This window comes from Denticeps clupeoides, chromosome 15, assembly GCF_900700375.1.
Source record: "Denticeps clupeoides chromosome 15, fDenClu1.1, whole genome shotgun sequence".
Taxonomy (NCBI): Eukaryota; Metazoa; Chordata; class Actinopteri; order Clupeiformes; family Denticipitidae; genus Denticeps; species Denticeps clupeoides.
The window spans coordinates 14,673,530-14,696,037 of NC_041721.1; the positions used below are offsets into that span (position 1 = coordinate 14,673,530).

Here is a 22,508-nt window from a genome sequence, read left to right on the forward strand (position 1 = left end):
AATATCTATGTTCTAACCATCCCATAAATTAAAGATAAAGGATTAACAATTAACTGTCATCCGTTATTCAAGGCTAATTAATTGAATTACTTTTAGTTATGTACATCATGTATTATACCATGTTTTTTTACATTTATGCTCTGACTATACATAGTTTTTTACATTTACATTCCTTGTGTGTGTTCACTTACTTGGCCTATGACATTGCAGCTAATAGAGATGATTTGTGATATGAATGTCGAATCTAAAATGGTTGTCCACTTAAAATATACTTTAACAGTAAACAGTGTTGGGTGTTAAGAATGTAAAACACTAGACCAGGTTTACTTAGCAAGTTTATTTTGAGCATCTTATGAAGTCACAAGTCTGTTTTATCCAGGCTGACAAAACACGGCATGGGCTCTTTGCCCAGGATGTATCTTACTTGATTATTTGGGATTTAAGTCAGGTTGAAGAAATGTGAATGCACTCAGCCACAGAACCCCAGGGAAGATTTTTAATTGGGCCATCCCAAGATCATGTGTGTACATTTTTGTACACATCCACTGTGGGGCAACTTTGCATTGGAAGAACAGAGCGCACATTTGCTACAATGCAACCCTGTGTAACAAGCAAGCCTGACAGTGGGTTTGAAATGCCACCCATGTAACTGGTCCCCTTTAAAACACAATGGGTGTTACAAGCCATCTGCCTTCACTTGAAAGAGTAGAAAACACTCGAGCTGATAACACACATGCATAAGAAAACATGCTCCCTGAAATGATGTTGTTCATGTATCCTCAACACTGTGCTTCAAATATGAACACACACCTATACCCCACCCCCCACTCGATAATAAGAACGGGCAGTGAGAAAGACACAATACACACACACACACACACACACACACACACACAGCTGGGCATCATGCCTAAGGAACCGATTGCCCTCAAAAGGGATCTTGAGTGGCTTCCAGTCTCTTGTAGGCTCAGCCCCATCCCCTGACTGTCAGAGTTCATCTTTAGATCATTTGATGCAGTTCAGGGGGCTGAGCTGAAGGCTTTCACTGCTCCACCTGAAGGCTGTTCGATTTGCTGCCTTGTGCCTTGAAGCTGTTCACCTCTTGAAAAACCAGCTCTGTGAGACAAATATTATGTGCATTTAAATGTTAAGGTAGCAACAAAAAAAAATCCCTTTGTGTCTTTTTAATGTCAATGCCTAAATAAATTAAATAAGAAAAATGGCTCTAAACGGCTTGTGATGGTGCTATGCTGATATCACATCAAGCCAGTTCTCACCCTTCCATTCCTCAAGAGTGCAGTCCTTACTCTCAGGAGTCTGGTCATAAGGTGGTGCCCCGGGTTCATCCTCTGGGTCATGATACTGGGAAAAGTATGGGTGAGAGAGGGCCTCGCTGGCTGTGATTCGACCGTCGCAGTCCAGCACAAGCATCCGCTTCAACAGGTCCACAGCTAGATCATGAGAGCATGAGTGATGTCACACAATGACTTGCTCTTATACATACAGTAGATACACTGCAATTAGTAAACAACTAACGATGACACCATATTCCATACCCAGCGGATTGGCTCCTGCAAACATTTTCTCTAAATCTTGTTGAGGCATATAGGGCAAAGACTGGATATATTTTTGTGCCTGTAAAAAAAAAGGAAATTTTAATAAGTTCCCGGCAGTGGCCTGAAATGGCGATAGGTGTAAAGAGTGCTTTGGCCATTCTGCTTCACTGTTCAGAGAGCGGCAGCTCAGACGGTTGGATCTGGAATTTGTCCCATTATGTCGTCATAAGAGGAAAGGTTACCTCCCGCTTCTCATGCTTTGTCCCTCCAGAGACAATGTGTGATTAGGGGACCGCTAAGACCTATCTAAAAGCAAAACAATTTCATCATAGGGAACCTTTAAATCACATTTACAAAAGCATAAAGATTATGCAATTTTTTGCATAAGCCGCTTATATGAGGATCTCAGTGTGGCTCAGATATGGAATGTTTTTCATGTGGGACCCCCTTGTTCTCATACCAGCAGCCTTTTTTCTAAATAAATGAAACAAAGTCCAGTTTTGACTTTGAATAGACTGTTATTCTCTCCACACTGACTTCATCACAGTTGTTGGATGTTACATTTACAGCATTTATCAGGCACACCCTTATCCAGAGTGACTTAGTTACAGTTATCAGTAGTTACAGGGACAGTCCCCCTGGAGACACTCAGGGTTAAGTGCTTTGCTCATGTACACAATGGTAGCGGGATTTGAACCTGGGTCTTCTGTTTCATAGGCGAGTGTGTTACCCAGAAGGCTACTACCAACCTTTTACAAACCAAGAGCCTCTGTATCCTTTCCAGAATTAGTAGGTGTGATTTGTTCTACTCCATTCATATTCTACAATGTTTAACTGCATGTCTTTTTTCAACTTACATGTTCAGATGACATCTTCTTCAATAGTTCTGGAGTTGGGGTGCCAACCACCTCCATGATCCTCTTCAACTGGTCAATGTCTGTCAGTAATACTGTGTCAAAGAGCAAACCCGCCCTTTCCACAGTGAACTGGTCAGTGTTGGATAAAAATTGCAACTAGGCACAGATTTCCTCTCTGATGCATTGAGTGTATGGTTTAACCCAGGCGGTGGTGAAAACTGTTGGATATCTGGTACCATCTGGTACTAAAGGATACAGTCATTGCCAGGAAACAGGACCTTCCCTTTCAGCAGCTCTCCCATGATGCACCCCACTGACCAGATATCCACTGAAACACATGGTCAGATATATTCACCATGCCAGGATGTGCTCACTGGACCACTGACATTTACATGCATACACAAGTATATGCAGTAAAGAAGGAGATGGTTTCTGACGTTGTTTTACCTGTCTGGTTGTAGTGCATCCAGTTGAGCATGATCTCAGGTGCCCTGTACCAGCGGGTCGCCACATACCCTGTCATTTCATCATCCGTCTGCCTGGCCAATCCAAAGTCCAAGATCTAATGGGCACACCTACTGTTGTGGTTACTGGAAAACAGTCCAGCCAGACATTTTCTATTGATCCGGATGTTTTGTCTGCCTTACCCTCAGCTCACAGTCTTCGTTCACAGCTACGTTACTCGGCTTTAGGTCCTAGGAGGAAAAAAAAGGGCCCTGAAATGAGGAAGTAGGCATAAAACGCCACATAGCACAGAGCATACAAAAAAGTCAGAGAATAAATCACTGAGCACAAAAAAAATGTTAAAATTGAAGTGAAACTAATTATTTGTCATTTGTGATACACAGCACTTTGCACTCAATGAAATGTGTCCTCTGCTTTTAACCATTACCCTTGGTGAGCAGTGGGCAGATACGACAGGGGACGGTGCTTTGCTCACTGGCACCTCAGTGGCACCTTGACCATTGGTGGATTCAAACCTGTGACCTTCCGATCACAAGTCCGCCCCCTTAACTGCTAGGCCACCATTGCCACCTATGACAAACAAACCTGAAACCGGATCACTACTCACTCTGTGAATCAGCCCTGCTGAATGGATGTACTAAACAGGGAAAAGGGAAACAAGACAGGGGGATGGTGAGATAACAAAGGAGTTCATTACGGGACTTAAAATGCTTTGTATTGTAAATCTCTATGAAGAACTTCACAGAATGAATACATAAATAAAACCTTGAGGCCACGGAGCAACTGATAGATGAGGAACTGCACGTGCTCGTCTGAGAGGCGCTGAAACTTGACAATATTGTTCAGGTCAGCGCCCATCAAGTGTGTGACAAGATACCTAAAAAGGGATTACAGTGGAGGTTAGTGTTAAATGCAAAGTAATGTCTCTTAAATACAAAAAAAGGAACCATCTGAAACGGAACTGGAAACCACAGCTAAACAAAGCAATGCAAGTTGCACAAGGCCGAAAACTAGCTGTTTCACAAACACGTGCCACAGTGACGTCACTCTGGAGAACATTCAGATCAGTTTCAACCCCTTCCGTGCACACTTACACTTCGTTGAAGTCCTCAAGGGATGTTGCAGGTGTGAAAACATCTAAAAGTCCTATAACCTGCATTTGGAGAGAGACATGACCAATTAGATGGAGTGTTATGCCGGTTGGCATAAACTATAGGATCTGCTTAAGAAAATGAAACAGCGCTAAACAATTTACCATGTCTACCATCTTGCATTTATTCAATGGAAGTGAATGGAGATCTAAGCATTTTCAAAAAAAAAAAACCCTAAAATACACTACACCAGTACAAAGTAGCTATCGCTTTCGATGCAGATCAAATATTGAGGCTTGTGGCACATCAAATGTTTGGAACTCAACTCGCGTCTGTATCATGCCGCTCATAATATCTCAACGTCACTCACATTCTCATGCTTCATGTGCTTCAGTAGCCGGAGTTCTCGATATGAGCGCCTACTGTGAATGAGAGACTGGAACGGCCGAGAAAGCTTCTTCACCGCCACTTTTTGACACAACCGTACATCATATGCGGAGCTAAAGTAGAGAAATACAAACACACAAAAAGCATGTAGCATTTCCTCAAAAGCACCTCACATGAATCAAACACAGATATTGCACAGATATTGCACAGATATTGCGATACAAACGATATTAGCATTGCCTAATGTTTTAGCATTAATGCTACCTGCTGTGCTGTCAGTAGCATTATAGTAAAGTAAAAATATATATATTCATAAGCATAAATTAAACAGCTTACTTTAAAAGAGCAAACTAATAGTTTTTAATTACCTTAATGAGAAAGCTCTGAAATGTAAGTAATCTGTCACGCCTAATATTTGAGCATTGCTGTAATGTAAATAAACCAATGAAACCTGTTTATTTATATTATGCCAATGCTAAAATATTACGTGTGACAGATAACTTCAAATTTTTCAGTGTATCCATGGCACGTTTAAAAAAAGGTTTGTGCCACTCAGAGTCTCCAGATCTTCTCTGACATTAAACAGCTTGCTACCCTGCTGCATTTACATTCTCAGATGAAGCCAGCTTCCATACATGGCATGTCATCCTCACGCCTTGTCCCTTCAGATCAACAAATTTGGATTCAGAAACTCTTTTTCTGGCATCCCTGTTGAGTAAAATGTATGCATATGCTTACCACATCTACTACTTTTTTAGAAATGAACACCTAGGCCCTGGTCATAAACAAAAGGGCCACTAAGAGAGTCTGCCTTCTCCTTTGCAAGGCCTATGCTTTGCATCAGCCTGATTCTTACTAAGTCCTATCGTCCCCAACAGAGGAATTATTCACACTGAGAAAATCCCAGACTGAAGAATGGTCTACATAATCACTTGTATTTCTATTTATCCATTTACGGCATGCAGGACCAGCCTTCCCGAAGACCACCAGACCACTGTCATTTAACCAGTGGTGTGTGCCCAGGAGTATTCATTACAGCACTACACCAGGCTCAACTGTCACAGAAACATTGCATTCTACCAGTATTGCCTCCCAGTTGGCTGTTTTAATCCTCCTGGATCTGTAATCTGCATTTGACGCAGTAAATTACCAAACCATGCCAAAAGCCCTCCCCCAGCTTAGTATTTCCAGCATAGTGCATTGCTCGATTTAATATTATTTGTCTGACAGATCAGGAATCTGGTCAAAGTACAACAAGGTTTGGTGCTTGGTCCACTTTTTTTCCCTCTTCTGTAAAGGTCTCGGTTCTACATAGACTCCTTTTTTGCTGAATTTGTTGTTTTGTACAGAGGCAGATACTGAATTCTGACTGTATTTTCTTTCCTAATTAAATGTACACTTCACATGACTGTGAGGATGGAAGAGCAGCCTTTTCCAGCTCAACCTTTCTGTACCAAAAGACACGCTGGATGTCTGAGATGTATCAGCACCTTTGGTACTTTTCACCTCATAATCTCAGGCCGGTGATCAGTCTCACTGAATTTATTCTAATGCTTGCACACTTCAAAACTCCAAAAGACAATTACAGATGCAGAATTTTAGCAGCACAAATCTTCCCCTCAGCCAGTTCTAATCCGGCTTCAGGAAATAAAATGAGGTGATCGTGTCTTCTGACTTGCACATTTGATATCAGACCACAGTGCTTTCTTCCTGAGCTTCCGATGGCACAGCTCCCACTTACATCTTCTCATCTGTCAATAGCTGTTCAACTCACCCACTCAGGGCATATTGTGCGCCCTGCACCCCCCCACGCACAGTCTGAAAGCCCATTTTAGCCTATTCTCACACACATTTACATTTAAGGCATTTGGCAGACGCCCTTATCCAGAGCGACTTACAACGTGCTTTCATGTTACCGTCGATGAAGTGATCAGTTCCGGTTCATTAGGACCCCCAACTATGAATACAATCACACACAGCACCAAGATGGTGGCACGACCTGTCATTTGCCATGCTGACTCGCCTGCTACTTCCAGACCCCCGTTGATGGGAGCTTACCAAGAGACATTGTTGGATTTCAGCTGTACAAAGAACAAATCTTGTATTGTGCCACCAAGGGATCTGGGATGCACACCGGGCCGTTCCAAAGGAAGCAAAAAAACTGTGACGCAGACTCACACTGAACCGTGCTAAAGTCCGCATTGGCATCAGTTGCCAATAATTAATTTCCTCAATATATGAATTTGCCAAGTCGTATCACAACACGACATCATCCTGTGTTGCGTTTTACAGCGTTAAGGAGGTAAATAAAGAGGTAAAGGGTTTATGAGTAGAAACTTTGTTACCTTCGGACACAAAGACATATGGAAGTAATAAAGGAGCGAGCAGGCACAGGGAACCTTGTTCTCTGCCGGAACTGAGATGATTAAAGGTCAACACTGGTGAACTACAGTAATATTGTTGGAGCTACTGGGTTTTACTGATGCCAGAAGCATAATTTTGAGATGTTAATAGGGGTATGGACCATTCGTAAAACAAAAGAATCTACATGCCACATGATTCATAGGTCTATATGGATAGACTGAAAGAAAACTTTCAACTTATATCTATACTTACATGCATGTGTGTGTGTATTTTTTAAAGCTACTTTTTACAGTCAAGAGCCATCATCTAATATAAGAAACACAGGAACAGAACCGGCATACTGCTGTATTTCTTTCCTCCTTTCCTCCAGTAAAATTAATGAAGTAGACAAGATGCACAGAGGATGCACAGAACGCATTGTGTTGCATTGTGCATTTAGACAATACGATGCACGTCGTGGCCGCGCCGAGTAATGATATATTCCAATAAATACCGGCGCCGACAACAACACATCAGGTGCGGAACCGACATGAAGACACCAGATGCGGAACCGACAAGAAGACACCAGATGCGGAACGGCTGCGACATTGTAGCGTCGCGAATAAAAGGTGGACTGGCTTCTTCCTCCGCCTCGCCCCTTTTCTCCTCCCTTTATTACTCACCACACCGAGCCGTACGCCCCGGACCCGACCGGCGTCAGGTTCTGGTACCGCTCGGGAACCTCCCACACAGTTTTATTCAACTCTTGCCGGTAGTAGCCCGGTCTGGCTGACATTTTCCCCCTTTTTCTTATCTTCCAGGAAATACGACGCTTCTTTCCTGACGCCGGGCAGCTGGAGTCTGGAGCAAGACGCTGGGTGGCACTCTCTCTCTCTCTCTCTCTCTCCCCTCTCACCCTCCTTCTCTACCTCTCTCTCTCTCTCTCCCTCCTTCTCTCTCTCTCTTCCCCCTCTCTCCCTCCTTCTATACCTATCTCTCACTCTCACTCTCCCTCCTTCTCCCCCTCCTTCTTTACCTCCCCCCATCTCTCTCTCCTTCTCTACCTCTCTCTCTCTCCCTCCTTCTCTCTCTCTCTTCCCCCTCTCTCCCTCCTTCTATACCTATCTCTCACTCTCACTCTCCCTCCTTCTCCCCCTCCTTCTTTACCTCCCCCCATCTCTCTCTCCTTCTCTACCTCTCTCTCTCTCCCTCCTTCTCTCTCTCTCTTCCCCCTCTCTCCCTCCTTCTCTACCTATCTCTCACTCTCCCTCCTTCTCCCCCTCCTTCTTTACCTCCCCCCATCTCTCTCTCCTTCTCTACCTCTCTCTCCCTCTGAAAGGATGGGTGAGACGCCCTTATCACCCCAGACGTCTGACAGACAGCCTGACGTTGTTTGAAACACCAACATCGAGGGTGTGAATCAACACCGAATAACACCAGTTTCATGATAAAAAAAGAGAAGCTAAGCTTAAATGCTAAAAAACAGTGTTAATTAAGAAATGTGGAATATTCATGGAGAATATTTATATTTATATTGACTTTCGAAACTTATGCACAGAAAAAAATGTATTAACTATCATTAAGGAATGGATTTATGATTATTTATTATGTGCATGAACGCATTTTCCAAATGTATTTTATTTTTCCATATTTTTTTGTGTGCCTGTCATTCTACTGTATTAGAATGACACTGTAAAACCAACACACCTCCAACATATAACAAATCTCACCGAACAAGAAGAACCGCTGCTGCAGACCATTGTGTCCCATCCTGTTTGACAGTAGAAACCTTCTTGAATTAAAGTTTTCTTCCTTGCCCGCTATTTTATCGTTATTATTATTATTGTTGTTGTTTTTTGCATTTTTAACCAAATTTTGAGAATACACGTAAATGTCTGTACAGCCAAACTAAAACCAGAACCACACACCCGCCATGTGAGACAAGCCGAGGGACTTTTATTTTGACGCAGCGCGGCGCCGCGTCAAACCGGAAGCCGACGATTTAGCGTCGCTCCCCTCACGCCGGTTTTGACAGTGGCGAGCGGAGCAGGCGCCGCGAACCGCAGGATTCAAGGACGAGACGTGCGGCAGCCAGCGGCTTCGGTTAGCCCCCATGCAGGCGGAACGCGGTATCGGCGCGCCGGCGCAGCTGGAGCTGTCTAAGGTAGGGCCCGGTCACAGCCCCCCGGTTCGGTCGTCTTACGCGCCCTTGTTTCCCCAGGAACCGGCGTTACAGCGGCGGGTGGCCGTTGCCATTTTCCAGTCAGGGAGCGTGGTTGTGTTTCTCCTCGGCTCGGTTTGCCTGGTTATATATTGATATATTTTCCCCCCGAATCGTTTAATTTTGCAAAGATTCGGTGTGGCTGCAATGCTCCTTGTTCTCTGGAAATTTCAGGAAACATAATTCGGCTAATCGTTTTTAATACTTGCCCACTTTAAGATACGAAAACGATAAAGGTTAAAGTGTTCTGATTCTGTAACCCCCCCTCCCCTGCAGTCTCTGTGCCGTAGATCGCGTTTCATGTTTTCCCCCCACCTGTCTTCTCCCAGAACCCACGGCCCGCAACAACACGCGTGGGTAACATTCCCGAACCTGCACGTGAAATTGCTCCGAGCCGCTGGCTTGCGAGCGGTGCGCAGTCCTCTGCGTGGGGCGGCGACGCAGGGACGCTGGATGCGGCGTGGTTACTGTGTGTAATGGGGCCCCTGGCGGCCATATCTCGCGATACGACATATCGCGCGATATTTATAAGGGAGGACTTATCTTATGAAGGATGCATGATGTACCAATCATAGGGCTGATAGGGCTACACATGTTTTCATTCACAGTTTTGATGCCTTCAGTGAGAATCTACCAATGAAAATGTCATGAAAATAAAGAAAACACATTGAAATAGAAGGTGTGTCCAAACTATATACACACCATAGCTGAATTCTAATTCATCTTTACTTTTTAGAATTGTGATATTTGATTTTTTATTTTTTTTTTTAAATATGATCCTACTTCATTGTGTTTTTTTTCTGTATCGAGTGCAGTTATAGTATATCCCCATAACAACAGCACAGGCTATTAACCCTGTTAATCTCATCAGTGTGCAGGTCACTACGCCTAGGAAATGCATCTAGGCGGAGCTCGCAGGGTTCACTGAACTTTTGTTTCCAGCCCTGGCTGATTGTGTGTCCCGACGCATTCTGCGTTTGGCCGGCTTCTTTGCGCCTTGTTGTTATTCGTCACCATATGGCAGACGGCGACTGACCTACTTGTGCCTCCGGTGGACCTGCTTCTGCTGCGTGACTTAACTTGCTGCTCACTGCTGGTTGAGTGTTAAGAGCGCAAAGATGCAAACATGCATCATGAAGCATTCTGTACGTAGCTTACTGTACGTTTAATACCTTTTTATTGCATTTAGGCTCTGTTGTAAACACCTCTCCATTAGGGACCATAAGAGTGTTTTATATTATTAACAAAACAGACTTAATAAAAATCAAATGCATAACTGTTGGATTTGTCACTTTAACCACAAATTCAGGGTGCAAATGAACATTTGGCGATTTTCTGGAAAAACCAAAATGCTGAAAAAAATTCTGTAATATTTACACTTATTTAAGATGGGTACTTGGATAATGTGCTACATCATTTCAATGTATTTAAAAACTGAAGGTTTTGCAGACATTTGAAACATGATTACCTGTTGCGATGAAAATATTGTAATAAGTTTAGTTTATATATTTTTATATTGAAAAGTGTATCAGGCTTAATTAAAATATTCATACTATGCACGTAATATGATACACAGTACTCTTGTACTGGGTATCATATGTTAACAGCACTGGTGGAGCTTTTAGACCCATGCATCACACCATCTTGGTCAGTTTAGTCGCATATATTGGTATTGGTTGTATGGCTTTTGTCATAACTTTATATTAAATTACCTAATAGTACAGCACAACGAGTACTACATACATGTCACACGTTCCTAGTTCTTATCATAAATGCTATGATAGTTCTGATAAATGCTGTAAATGTCTTATAACTAGTAATGGGGATGAAGTAACTTGTGCTCTCACATAGAGAATAGTCCCATTTTTGTGTATTTATTTTAAATATCAATGCTAAGAAGCTATCAATATTCTTTCTTTATTTCAAATGCCAAAAAAGAAAACATTTAAGGATCTGCATAAAAAAAGTCCTTTATAGTGTAATTGTTATGGCAATCTAATTATGTGAAAGTCTCTCAAGCACAACTGTATAAAAAGAACAATATACAATAGTAAATATCTTAAATACAGATAAATTCAAAGATTACAGAAATAATACAAGTTTATATAATTTTCTATCCGTAGGAGGTGTGCTGCATCAAAAATATTCCCCTCTGGGCCATGCTGATCCTGGGCTCATCTCATGGGTCTCCATTAATGCCCTTTCCGAGTGCCTCATTAAGGAGCCTTTTATAGTGTGTTGCACTGCTAGCCTGTCACGTTTTATTGTTATCAACACCAGTTTAACTACTTCATGTTTTAACTACTTCATGTCAACACATTGCTGGAAACTTTCCCTAGTCATAAGTGGCGTTTGCATGTGTCCTCCCTGTGCAGGATGCGAGCTCTAGTCCATTCACGCTGAACTATGTGAGCACGTGGAAGGAGGGCCTTCTGAGCAGGAAGAGGCCATTCGTGGGAAGGTGCTGCCACTCCTGCACGCCGCTGAGTCAGGTGAACAATCACCATCTGAAGAGATGAACATACTGATTTCAATCTGATTTTCAACATCTGCTCAGACTGTAACCAACACCTTTATTATTCATTAATAACGTTTTACAAATCATGCATGATTTATAATATGACTAATCTATTGCTATACTGATACATTAGATATACAGTTTTTTTTTTTTAATCCCAACGATTATTTCAGGAAAAGCTTTTCAATACCAGCATTCCTTCCCTTGGACTCCGCAATGTGATCTACATCAACGAAACGCACACAAGGTGCGTTTCAAACCCTCAAGCTCCAACACATTTACCTCAACACCCTAAAATCACTTTTATGTACACTTTCTGACTGGGAGTAGTCTTATTAGCTCATAGAAACAATATAATTGTTTGAGATATTGATAACGTAATGGATGCCAAAAGTAATTCAGTGTTTTTTCCTATTCAGAGGGTGTTTGGCCTCATTTTGGTGGCGTTATTAGGCAGATCCTTGCGTTTTAGGGCGTCGATTGAAAAGTGCTGGCTGGTGCTGGTTTTATTTGAAACAGTGGAAACCCAAAGTATGAATAATTGACTCTGTCAGACCTCTCTGGTGTCTTGGATCAAGTGTCTTAAAGGTGCAGTGTGTAGGATATTGGAGGATCTGTTAGCAGAAAGGGAAAATATTAACTTTTTTCACTCGTGTTAAATCACCTGTAACTGCGAATTGTGTTTTTAAAAATCATATTTTATAAGTTTAGACGCAGTCATGTTGTGCAACAGTGTGTCTACAGCATCCCAGGATGGACAGACTAAACACTAGCTTTAACGTTCACAGCTACTAGTTTCCATTAGTTTCGAATATACAATTGTAATTCTTATTAGTTTATTATTAGATGCATTTATGATTTTTTATTTTTGTTTCCGTTCTCTCTCTGCAGGCACAGGGGTTGGCTGGCTCGTAGGCTCAGCTATGTGTTGTTCGTCACGGAGCGGGACGTCCGCAAGGACATGTTCACCCGTAACGTGGTGGAGAATGTGCTTAAAAACAGCAAGTATGAGGTGGGGAGGGGGTCACAGAGGAAGAGGGGACAAATTAGGAGCTCTGACTGCCTGACGTGTGTCCTCCAGGGTGGAGACTGCCATTGTGGACGTGGCCACAGAGGCCAGCTCTTGTGGGCAGGGGGGTGAAGTGGACCAGAGGGCTGTTAGCAAGGTCCGTCAGAAGGCCAGAGGCTTCTTGCAGGAGATGGTGGCCAGCATCTCACCAGCCTTCATCAGGTCGGTGTGTCTCAGCTCTTAATTCCATACATGTTCTATAATCAGGATGTACTTCTGTTACTGTGTATTTCTGATTACATGATTCATTATTCAAGAGGGTAGTATGAATACCAGTAGCCTGATAAACTTTAATTCTTGACATTTAAGGAACAGTTCTTCGCTTCTTCTTAGACACTTAATAAATATTGGTAAAGAATCATGGTTAGGATGAATAAAGTTCATGTTTTCAGGTTAACAGGCTGGGTGCTGCTGAAGCTTTTCAACAGCTTTTTCTGGAGCATTCAGATCCATAAAGGACAACTGGAGATGGTGAAGAAAGCTGCCTCTGAGGTTGGCCTCATGTCTTCGTTTGAATCTCAGTTTGAACGTTCTATTTAGATTATGCAGCGAGCGAGCGAGTGAGGGAGCGCACGCATTGTGAGTTCTACCTGTTTTACCCGTTTCAGAACAACGTGCCCTTGGTGTTTCTCCCGGTGCACAAGTCTCACATTGACTACCTGCTCATCACCTTTATCCTGTTCTGCCACAACATCAAGGCTCCGCACATCGCTGCTGGCAACAACCTCAATATTCCCATTTTCAGGTGGGAGATACTGTTCCTTCTTTACACTAAATAATCTCACACAGACATCAAAGGAAACCCCACTGCTTGGAACAATTCTCCAGTGAGAGTGAATAGGCATGACAGGCGCCCGGGGAGCAGCGGGTGGGGACGGTGCTTTGCTCGGTGGCACCTTGGTGGCTGGGGACTCGGGCTTCTGATTACGGGTCTGTTTCTTTACCCGCTAGGCCACCACTGCCCTGCTGAACTGCATTAGTCCATGGGACACACATCAAAGCGGGCTGCGGGATAAAAATAGTTTCCACAAAACTATTGACTCATCCTGATTAAGGACCAGAAGATCATCGTTTTTAAGATCATGTTATGTATTTTATATGGCTGTGATATATTGTGCACAAGACAGATCCTTTACGCAGCACCTCTGGTTGTTTCAGCACACTGATCCGCAAACTGGGAGGCTTCTTCATACGACGCAAGCTGGACGAGACGTCCGATGGGAAGAAGGATGTTTTGTACCGCTCTTTGTTGCATGCGGTAAGCTCTGAGGAAAATGGGATTCTCCGTATATTGGTTTTGAACTCGTTGTCGTGCTGTTAGACTTGTTGTGATGATGCATGGCTCTGTGCAAAATAATCTGCTCTCTCAGTTTCAAGTGAAGTGGAATTCTTAAAACGTTTTTGGAATGCAGCACATTTCACACCAAAAGTTGCGTGTATCCAAACTCATTTAGTTTACATTTACAGCATTTATCAGACGCCCTCATCCAGAGCGACTTACAATCAGTAGTTACAGGGACAGTCCCCCTGGAGCAACTTAAGGTTAAGTGTCTTGCTCAGGGACACAATGGTAGTGAGTGCTGCTTATGCACTCAGAAAAGCTAGAAATCAGATAAACAATCATCTGAATATGAATAGATGTTTAAATGTCTACATGTGTATGTATGTGAACTGCCTAATTGTTTGTCTCATGTTTGTAGGTGGGGGAAAAAAAATAATCTTCATAGTTTTCTATTTAACAATCTGCATTAGAGCACCTTTATTCTGCATTGAACTGATTATTCTTTTAACCGGTTTTAGTTCTATTTATTGTACTCATCTTAGTTCAGTGTATATAATGTATAGTGTTTCTATGTCATTTTGATGCAGTACAGTACTCAACATGAAAGTCAGGGAATTGTCCCATGCATTGGACCAGACAAGTACTGGTTATTTTTGCTGTTTTCCAGGACATGGCAGTATTTGATATGCTTTGCCGTTTGTCTGCAGTACACCGAAGAGCTGCTGAGACAGCAGCAGTTTCTGGAGATCTATCTGGAGGGCACCCGCTCTCGCAGTGGCAAGCCGTCTCCGGCACGGGCGGGACTGCTGTCCATCATCGTGGACACCCTGTGCTGTAGCAACATCCCGGATGTCCTCATCGTCCCGGTTGGCATTTCGTACGAACGCATCATCGAGGGCAACTATAACAGCGAACAGCTGGTACGTACCGTGCAGGAGCCATTCTGGGAGATGTCTGAGAGAGGTGGCCTCATTAAAATGGAGCAGTTTCTAAAGATCTTACTGCGTGTAAAATAGATACAAAAAGAAATAAAAAGGTAACTCAAAATGTTCTGAATATTTAGCAATTCCATTGAGACTGTAATTATATTTCTGATTATTCAGTGAAATACTCAGACAGATAGAGTAAAGTAGTACACTTCACTTTACACGGTGACACAACGAAATGTGTCCTCTGCATTTAACCCGCCACCCCTTAGTGGGCAGAGGTCAGCCATGAAAGGCGCCTGGGGAGCAGTGTGTGAGGACTGTGCTTTGATCAGTGGCACCTTGGTGGCTCGGGATTCGAGCCAGCAACCTTCCGATTATGGCTCCGCTGTGCCTCCACTGCCCCAATAAGTAAAGCAGCTATGCTATTGTGATTTGTTTACCTTTCAGGGTAAACCCAAGAAGAATGAAAGCTTGTGGGGCGTGGCCTGTGGAGTTTTCCGAATGCTCAGAAAGAATTATGGGTGTGTGAGGGTGGACTTCACCCAGCCCTTCTCCCTCAAGGTGAGTGCAGAACAATGCCATATGCGGCATTCTTAAACATTTTTTTTGTCTACCTGCCCTCAGTAGTTCACAGTATGGCTGCCTATCCCATCTTCTACCCCAGGAGTATCTCGATACCCAGAGATGTCGGCACTTACCTGCCCCTCTTACTCTGGAGCAGATCCTTATCCCTACAATCATTTCTGCAGAGTAAGGTCCATTCTGTTGTCTGCTATTCTTGTTTATAATTCATTTGGTTCATTCTGATGACAGGCCGTGATATTGCAGCTTTTTAATTACATCCTTCTATAAAGAGCACTAATAATTAATACAGAAGTGTGTGTTTCCTGATTAAAATTTTTTTTTTTTGGGGGGGGGCCAGATGGTTTAGAACAAAATTTACTGAATTTTATATTTTTTGTTTTTGCTCTGAAACCAGACCAGACCCAGCACCCCAAGGTGACGAAGAGCAGAACCTGAACTCCAGAGAAGAGCCATGGCGGAGGCTGGTTATTTCCAACCTTGCCAAACATGTGCTTTTCAGTAAGTACAACCACGGTCCACAACTGGGCCACTTTTCATCTGGCCTCTTTAGGGCTGACAAGACATCTGATACCTGTTCATTACCCTTAACAAGATTGCGTGCTTTTCCTTAGCCCCCTTTTGAGAGAGCAGCAGGTCACAGGGTGACTAAAATTGATAGCCATCAGCATGAGTCATGACCTACAGAGCAATGTTATCCTAAATGATAATGTTTCATTTTTCAAAGAAGTACAACTGTATCTCTAGGTGGAGTTTACTTTGGACAACGAGCCCTGAGTTTTTGTTTGGAATGGATTTTTACTTTCCCTTCTTTTTCTGATATTAGTATAACAAAAACTATTTGTAGTTTTCTTAAAAAATAACTTCCTTATATAATGACACTGGGACTCACACAATGCAGTCATAGCTGTGTAACAATTCTATTACTAAAATGGGTGAAAGTGGGTCTTATGCCATGATATAATATCTTATACCTGACATTGCCGCCATCTTTTTTTTCTTTGTTTTGTGTATCGTGCATCTCTGACAACTAGAGGGCAAAGCAAAGGTCAAAAGGTTTAAATGGAACAGGACAAAATATAGTGAAAGTGAATTGATTGTCACACGTAATACACAGCAGCACAGTGCACACAGTGAAATTTGTCCTCTGCATTTAACCCACCCTGAGTGAGCTGTGGGCAGCCATGACAAGTGCCCGGGGAGCAGTGTGTGGGGACGGTGCTTTGCTCAGTGGCACCTCAGTGGTACCTTGGCAGATCGGGATTCGAACCAGCAACCTTCTGATTATGGGGCCGCTTCCTTAACCACTAGGCCACCACTGCCCCATAATGTATCCACATGAGGATGCAGGGTCTCAGGAGGTTCAAAGAAGTAAAAACAAAGTAATGCAGTCGCTGGGCATGTTAACCAGTCCTCTCAGTGTTCATTTCAAAGGAGATTCAGGTCAGAGGATATCATCGTGTGATGGAAATGCAGGATCACTACTTCCCTTTCATACATATTTTATTCACAGCTGCTGTTACTTGCGGAATGTAGATTCCCAGAGTGTTTATGGGAGTCCATCCCAAGCACAGTACATGTCTGCACTGATCAAAATCTACTTCTTCTTTACACTTCAAAGTTTCAGTTTCATTCACTGCCTGCCTGTTTTATTCGTCTGCAGCCGCCAACAAGTCATCAGCAATAATGTCCACTCACATTGTGGCCTGTCTCCTGCTGTACCGACACAGAGAGGTAACTTCCACCTGCTCCATATAAAGCAACACATTTAAAATACTTTTATTACCTATACAACAAGCAGGCACTGTTCTATTTCCCTGAACTGCTCCTCCACACATCAAAAAGCTTGTGATTAACAACCCAATAAGGCCAGTTGGAAGGGTTTATTAGAGAGGCTGGAACCAGGACCGTGAAGCCCAGCATTATTTATTTTCTCTACTTTCTACTTGTGTTTATATATTTTTATTTATTTATTCATCCATTTAATACATCCACTTTTTATGACTATTTGAATAGTTTTTAGTTTAGAATAGACTATTTTGTGTGTGTGTGTGTGTGTATGTATATATATATATATATATATTTGTTTGTTTGTTTATTTGTTTGTTTGTTTGTTTGTTTGTTTGTTTGTTTGTTTGTTTGTTTGTTTATTTATTTATTTATTTATTCTTCCTCAGGGTGTTGTCCTGTCAAAGCTGGTGGAGGACTTTTTCAACATGAAGGAGGAGATCCTGTCTCGGGACTTTGACCTTGGCTTCTCTGGGAACTCCGAGGATGTGGTGATGCACGCCCTCAGCCTCCTGGGGAACTGTGTGAATGTGACCAGCACCAACCGTAACACAGAATTCATCATTACCCCCCGCAGCACCGTGCCTGCACTGTTTGAGCTCAACTTCTATAGCAATGGCCTCTTCCATGTCTTCATCACTGACGCCATCATAGGTAATGGCACATTCCTTGGGGTTTTCCTAGGCAACCATTTATAACCTTGATGGGGGAATAATGTAAAATACAGTCTAATAACTTCTATATTATAAATAACACCTGATGTTATTGGTGTACAGCATGCAGTGCACTAGCCTTACTGAGGGAACAGGCGCCAGAACCATGTGGGTCGGACAGGAATGGCTCCAGCAACCTGCTCAGCCAGGAGAGGCTCATCCACAGAGCTGCAGGCCTTGCTCACCTCCTGTCCAACGAGGTGCTCGTTGCGATGGTTAGTTGCTGCACTTTTGCTTGGTATTTGGATATAATACAATTTACCTTTCCAGAATCAAGCTTTCACTTCACTACTAAAATTCCTTCAACTAATTCATTCAAGGATTCTTTTTCAAGTTTGTGACATTAGTGAAAATGGCCCATGCGGGGCATCTTATCTATTGGCAGAAAAATATATCTGTTGGATTATGAAAAAATCTGTTTTTCTGTTCACAGCCTTGTCAGACAATCTACCAGGTCTTCCACGATGCTGTGACGCGTCTAATCCAGTACGGCATTATGGTAGTAGCAGAGGTGAGCATGGTGTTCATTAAGCACTCAATAATCAGCAAATGTCATGAGTTCATAATTTGTCTCACTGGTTCTGTGGTCAGGAGGACCAGGAGGAGCTGAGCCCCAGCCCAACTAAGGAATCTTGGCCCAAACCTTTCCCAGAGCCACTCTCCTGGAGGAGTGATGAGGAGGATGAGGACAGTGACTTTGGAGAAGAGCAGAGGGATCGTTACCTAAAGGTGAGCTGCTTCAGACGTCCAGTCATGGGATCTGGAATTAATTACACAAATCTTTATATGCATAATGACGGAACAATTGACCAAACTGTTCTTGGTGCAGGTGAGTGGGACTGCGGAGCACCAGGAATTCTTTACCTTCTTGCAGCGGTTGCTGGGCCCAGTGGTTGAGGCATACAGTGGGGCGGCCATCTTCCTCCATGGCCACATTGCACCGGTGACCGAGGCCGACTTTACGTATCAGCTCTTCAAGTACCTGCTCACCCGCACCGAGAGGAGAGTTGCTGTCTATGGTCAGTTGGACATTTCAATTCGAAGGTCATCTTTTTCAAATGCCTCTTGGTTTGTCCTTACCGCTCTTATATTGACACATTTTGCAGGAGAGAGCGCAACACACTACCTCGTGAAGAACACGGTGAAAACATTTAAGGAGCTTGGGGTGAGCGGCTTTTTTTTTTGTATATCTTTGCAAATTGCTACTACAGATCTGGGAGTAGATATGAACTGCCAGCAATTTCTGATATTTTGCTGATATGTCGCAACCTACGATAAATGGTCACGAACCCTTTTCCAGTGGGGAAAAAAGTATTTGGTAGCCACTTATTGTGCAAGTTGACCCAATTAAAAAGATGAGAGGTCTGTAATATTAATCATAATTACACTAAAACTGTGTGATAGAATGTAAAAAAATATCCAGGAAATAACATATGACTTTAAATCATTTTTTTGTATGGTGGTAAATATTGGTCAATAGCAAAAAGTTCACCTCAAAACTTTGTAATGTAACCTTGGTTGGCAATGACAGAGGTCAAACGTTTCCTGTAGGTCTTCACCAGGTTTTGCACACACTGTAGCTGGTATTTTGGCCCGTTTCTTCCATGCAGATTTCTCAAGAGCTGTGAAGATTCAGGGCTGTCACTGGCCACAGATCCTCTATTGGAGTGAGGTCTGGAGACTCCAGAAACGTTTTAATGCTTTTTTAAGTAGCCCGGGTGGTGCGTTTGGGATCATTGTCATGCTGGAAGATCCAGCCATGTTTCATATTCTATGCTCTCACTGATGGAATTAGGTTTTTGCTCAGAATCTCACGAGACACGATAAATCCTTTCCTTAATACACAGAAAAGCAGCCCTAAAGCATAACGTTTCCACTCCCATTCTTCACAGTGGGTGTGGTGTTCTTAGGATGCAACTCAGCATTCTTTCCCCTCCGAACACAAGCTCTATTTTGGTCTCATCAGAGCAGATGACATTCTCCCAATCCTCCTCTGGATCATCCAGATGGTCTCTTGCAAACTGGACATGTGCTGGCTTAAGCAGGGGGACCTTCTGAACACTGCAGGATTTAAATCCACGAATAGTACTAATAGTAACCTTTGTCAATGTGGTCCCAGCTCTCTTCAGGTCATGTAGTTCTGAGCTGTTCCCTCACCATTCTCAAAATCATTTGTACCCCGCAAGGTGAGATCTTACATGGAGCCCCAGGTCCAGGAAGATCCAATTTTCTCCAAGAGTTGATCTCTTCTCACCAACCTGCTTGCATTTTTTTGTACAATCTTGTCCCTGGTGTCCATAGACAGTGCTCTGGTCTTGGCATTGTGTATGCTGGAGTCTGGCTATTTTAGTCTAGTTTTAGTCAACAAAAATTGATGACATTTTAATCAATGAAAATTGTATTTTAATCTCTCTTTTTAATGTCATTCTATTTTAGTCAGTTAATATAGTACAGGTACATAGTAGAACAGACAAAAACATTTTTCTTTTAGCAAACCCATTTCACAATTAAAACAAGGTTATCTTATTATTATATTATTGTTACCTTATAGACTCTGAAGACACTGATTTGTTCCATGTTTTTTCTCCCAGCCATCTGCTCATCCATCAGAAGTATCTATCAAATTAATTCTGCAATTGTTTGTTGCTGAAGTGATGTCATCTGTTTGAAACCATGATATAATAATATAATTACATGATAATAATAAAATTACATGATATTTACTGTTAAAGTTATCGTCTCATTACCAGCATTTATGTTTCTCCTTAATCACGTCAAAATATTTTCTGCACCATAGAAATAAATTCTTTAAAAATCATACAATGATTTCCTGAATTGCAGTAGAAAAATACAGACCTCTCTTATCTTTTTATGTGTGACAATTTGCACAATCGGTGGCTGAATATCGTGATACAGCTTAAAAATATTGTAATATTATTTTTAGGCCATATCACCCAGCTCTACCCACTGGTCATAACAGTGAGTAAATGAAAAGGAACTTGCTTGTACACTAATCTCTATTACCTACTATTCATGACTGGCAGGTGCTGAAGGAGAGGCGGGAGAATGGCGTCACCCTGCTGGAGCTCAGCAGCACCTTCATACCTCAGACAAACTGCAAAAAGCTCCTACAGTACATCCTGGCCTTCGGTCTGCTGTGAATAAGCACAACACAGGACCCCTCGCACCACTGTCACACACAGGCGTACACACGGACAGGTACCACCCACTTCGGCCACTCGCTCAAGGGCTTTCTTACCAGCTTCGTTTTAGCTGTCAGAGGTGCTACTCTATGGAAAACTTTGTCAGGAAGTGCCTTCAAAACTACAAATGATAGGCTAAAATAAAAAGAACAAAAAGATGGAGCCATTCAGCTTTGTCCTCCTCTCCCTCAAGGGGCTTCTACACTCCGTAAGGTCCTAGCAACGTCCGTGCAGCTCAGCAACCGGAGACAGCTCCCCCTTCACCACCAGCCTTATTGTTTGCAGTTCCAGTTTTTATTTCTCTATCTGGCCTACAACGATCTAAAATGGGTTTATTATCTTTTTTTTTTTTTTTAATTATTAATTAATTTTGTTATCTCCAGCTCTACCCTTCCAGATGAACGTCATTGAAGACTTTTTTGTGACTCTTGTGTATGACTGTGAAACAGGGGTTACCATTCAAATGAATCCATCCATTTGTTTGAATCTCTCACGGTACGCTTTCAAATGTTTCGGTACTATCACATGACCAAGTTCGACTGCCTGTGTTGTCGATGTATGGTTTTTGAGGGGTGCTTTATAGTGTAAATTTGACATGAGGCGCGCAGGTGAGTGTATATAAAAGTGTGTTTTACCAATAATCAAGGCTGTCAGCCTTTGGACTGACTGTGGAACTGTGTTGTCTGTTACTCTGCTTGGGCATTCTGGAAAGATCACGATGATCTGTGAAATGAAGACGTGTTTACTTGGTGTATTTAACTGAATGTGCTCTGAAAAACGCAGAAAATTGGGAAAACCTTTGCCCAGCAGAAACAACTTCTGTAATTACTTTTGCACTGAACTTTTTTTTTTTAACAGGCGCATGGAAGACTCTTCCTGAGAATAATGTGGAGGGGGACAATCTCAATATTAATTGTGCTAATAGATATTTATTAAATGGTTAGAGGACATTGCAGAAATTGTGCTGAAAAAATGCAACGCTTGGTTTCCATTTGTAGATAAGCTGATTAGCGTTTTTTTTCTAATGTACTTGAGTTTTGGCATTGTCATGTTTACGTCAAGACTTCAACCAGCCCAGAGCGATTCTGAAAAGGTCAGATGGCCCATATTTAGGTGAATGTGCAAATTCTTACTGAGGTCACTGTAGAGCATTTTGTATTTTTCATATTCCATATAAGACTCACCCAGGCCTGTTTACCAGAAGTAGAAATAATAGTTGGTTTGGTTTCAGTCTTGTCAAAAATATGCACATGTATATTGTATGTTTGTTGTAACATATACTTTCTTTTTTTTTGTCCTTTTTAAAGCTCATATTAAATTATTGGTCTGTGTGCAATGTAGAGGTTAAAGACCCTCTCCTGATCCTGCGACTCTCCAATGTCATGGTTTCATCTGGGCCATTGTGTGTATCTGGTACAACATCACTTGGAAGTAATAAGTGTTTATTAACCATAAATTGGAATTCTAAGTGTCATTTAATCCAATAATTACATTTTCACTTTTA

At 42.4% G+C, this 22,508-nt stretch overlaps 2 protein-coding genes across 4 annotated transcripts; one reads left to right on the forward strand and one right to left on the reverse strand.

Annotated features, from left to right (window-relative positions):
• Positions 1-318: 318 nt before the first annotated feature.
• Positions 319-9,364, reverse strand: mapk11 (mitogen-activated protein kinase 11). 3 transcript variants are annotated; one of them, XM_028954853.1, is made up of 12 exons: positions 9,236-9,364; positions 4,340-4,469; positions 3,973-4,031; positions 3,644-3,755; positions 3,486-3,515; positions 3,061-3,108; positions 2,861-2,975; positions 2,670-2,741; positions 2,414-2,493; positions 1,557-1,635; positions 1,278-1,451; positions 319-1,116 (listed from the first exon to the last, which is right to left on the reverse strand). In XM_028954853.1, exons 2-12 carry the CDS (start codon positions 4,352-4,354, stop codon positions 1,043-1,045), a joined length of 858 nt encoding a protein of 285 aa, XP_028810686.1. In that variant the 5' UTR covers positions 4,355-4,469; positions 9,236-9,364; the 3' UTR covers positions 319-1,042. The 3 variants fall into 3 exon arrangements, with proteins under 3 accessions (XP_028810686.1, XP_028810685.1, XP_028810684.1); XM_028954852.1 differs by lacking the exon at positions 9,236-9,364 and adding an exon at positions 8,430-8,615; XM_028954851.1 differs by lacking the exon at positions 9,236-9,364 and adding an exon at positions 7,383-7,664.
• On the forward strand, positions 8,577-22,508 carry gpam (glycerol-3-phosphate acyltransferase, mitochondrial). Its single transcript, XM_028954848.1, has 20 exons — positions 8,577-8,863; positions 11,296-11,412; positions 11,612-11,685; positions 12,330-12,443; positions 12,520-12,669; positions 12,900-12,999; positions 13,116-13,252; positions 13,666-13,765; positions 14,497-14,709; positions 15,166-15,279; positions 15,383-15,468; positions 15,698-15,801; positions 16,964-17,034; positions 17,478-17,742; positions 17,865-18,016; positions 18,235-18,312; positions 18,393-18,530; positions 18,631-18,820; positions 18,908-18,966; positions 20,846-22,508. Exons 1-20 carry the CDS (start codon positions 8,813-8,815, stop codon positions 20,960-20,962), a joined length of 2,430 nt encoding a protein of 809 aa, XP_028810681.1. The 5' UTR covers positions 8,577-8,812; the 3' UTR covers positions 20,963-22,508.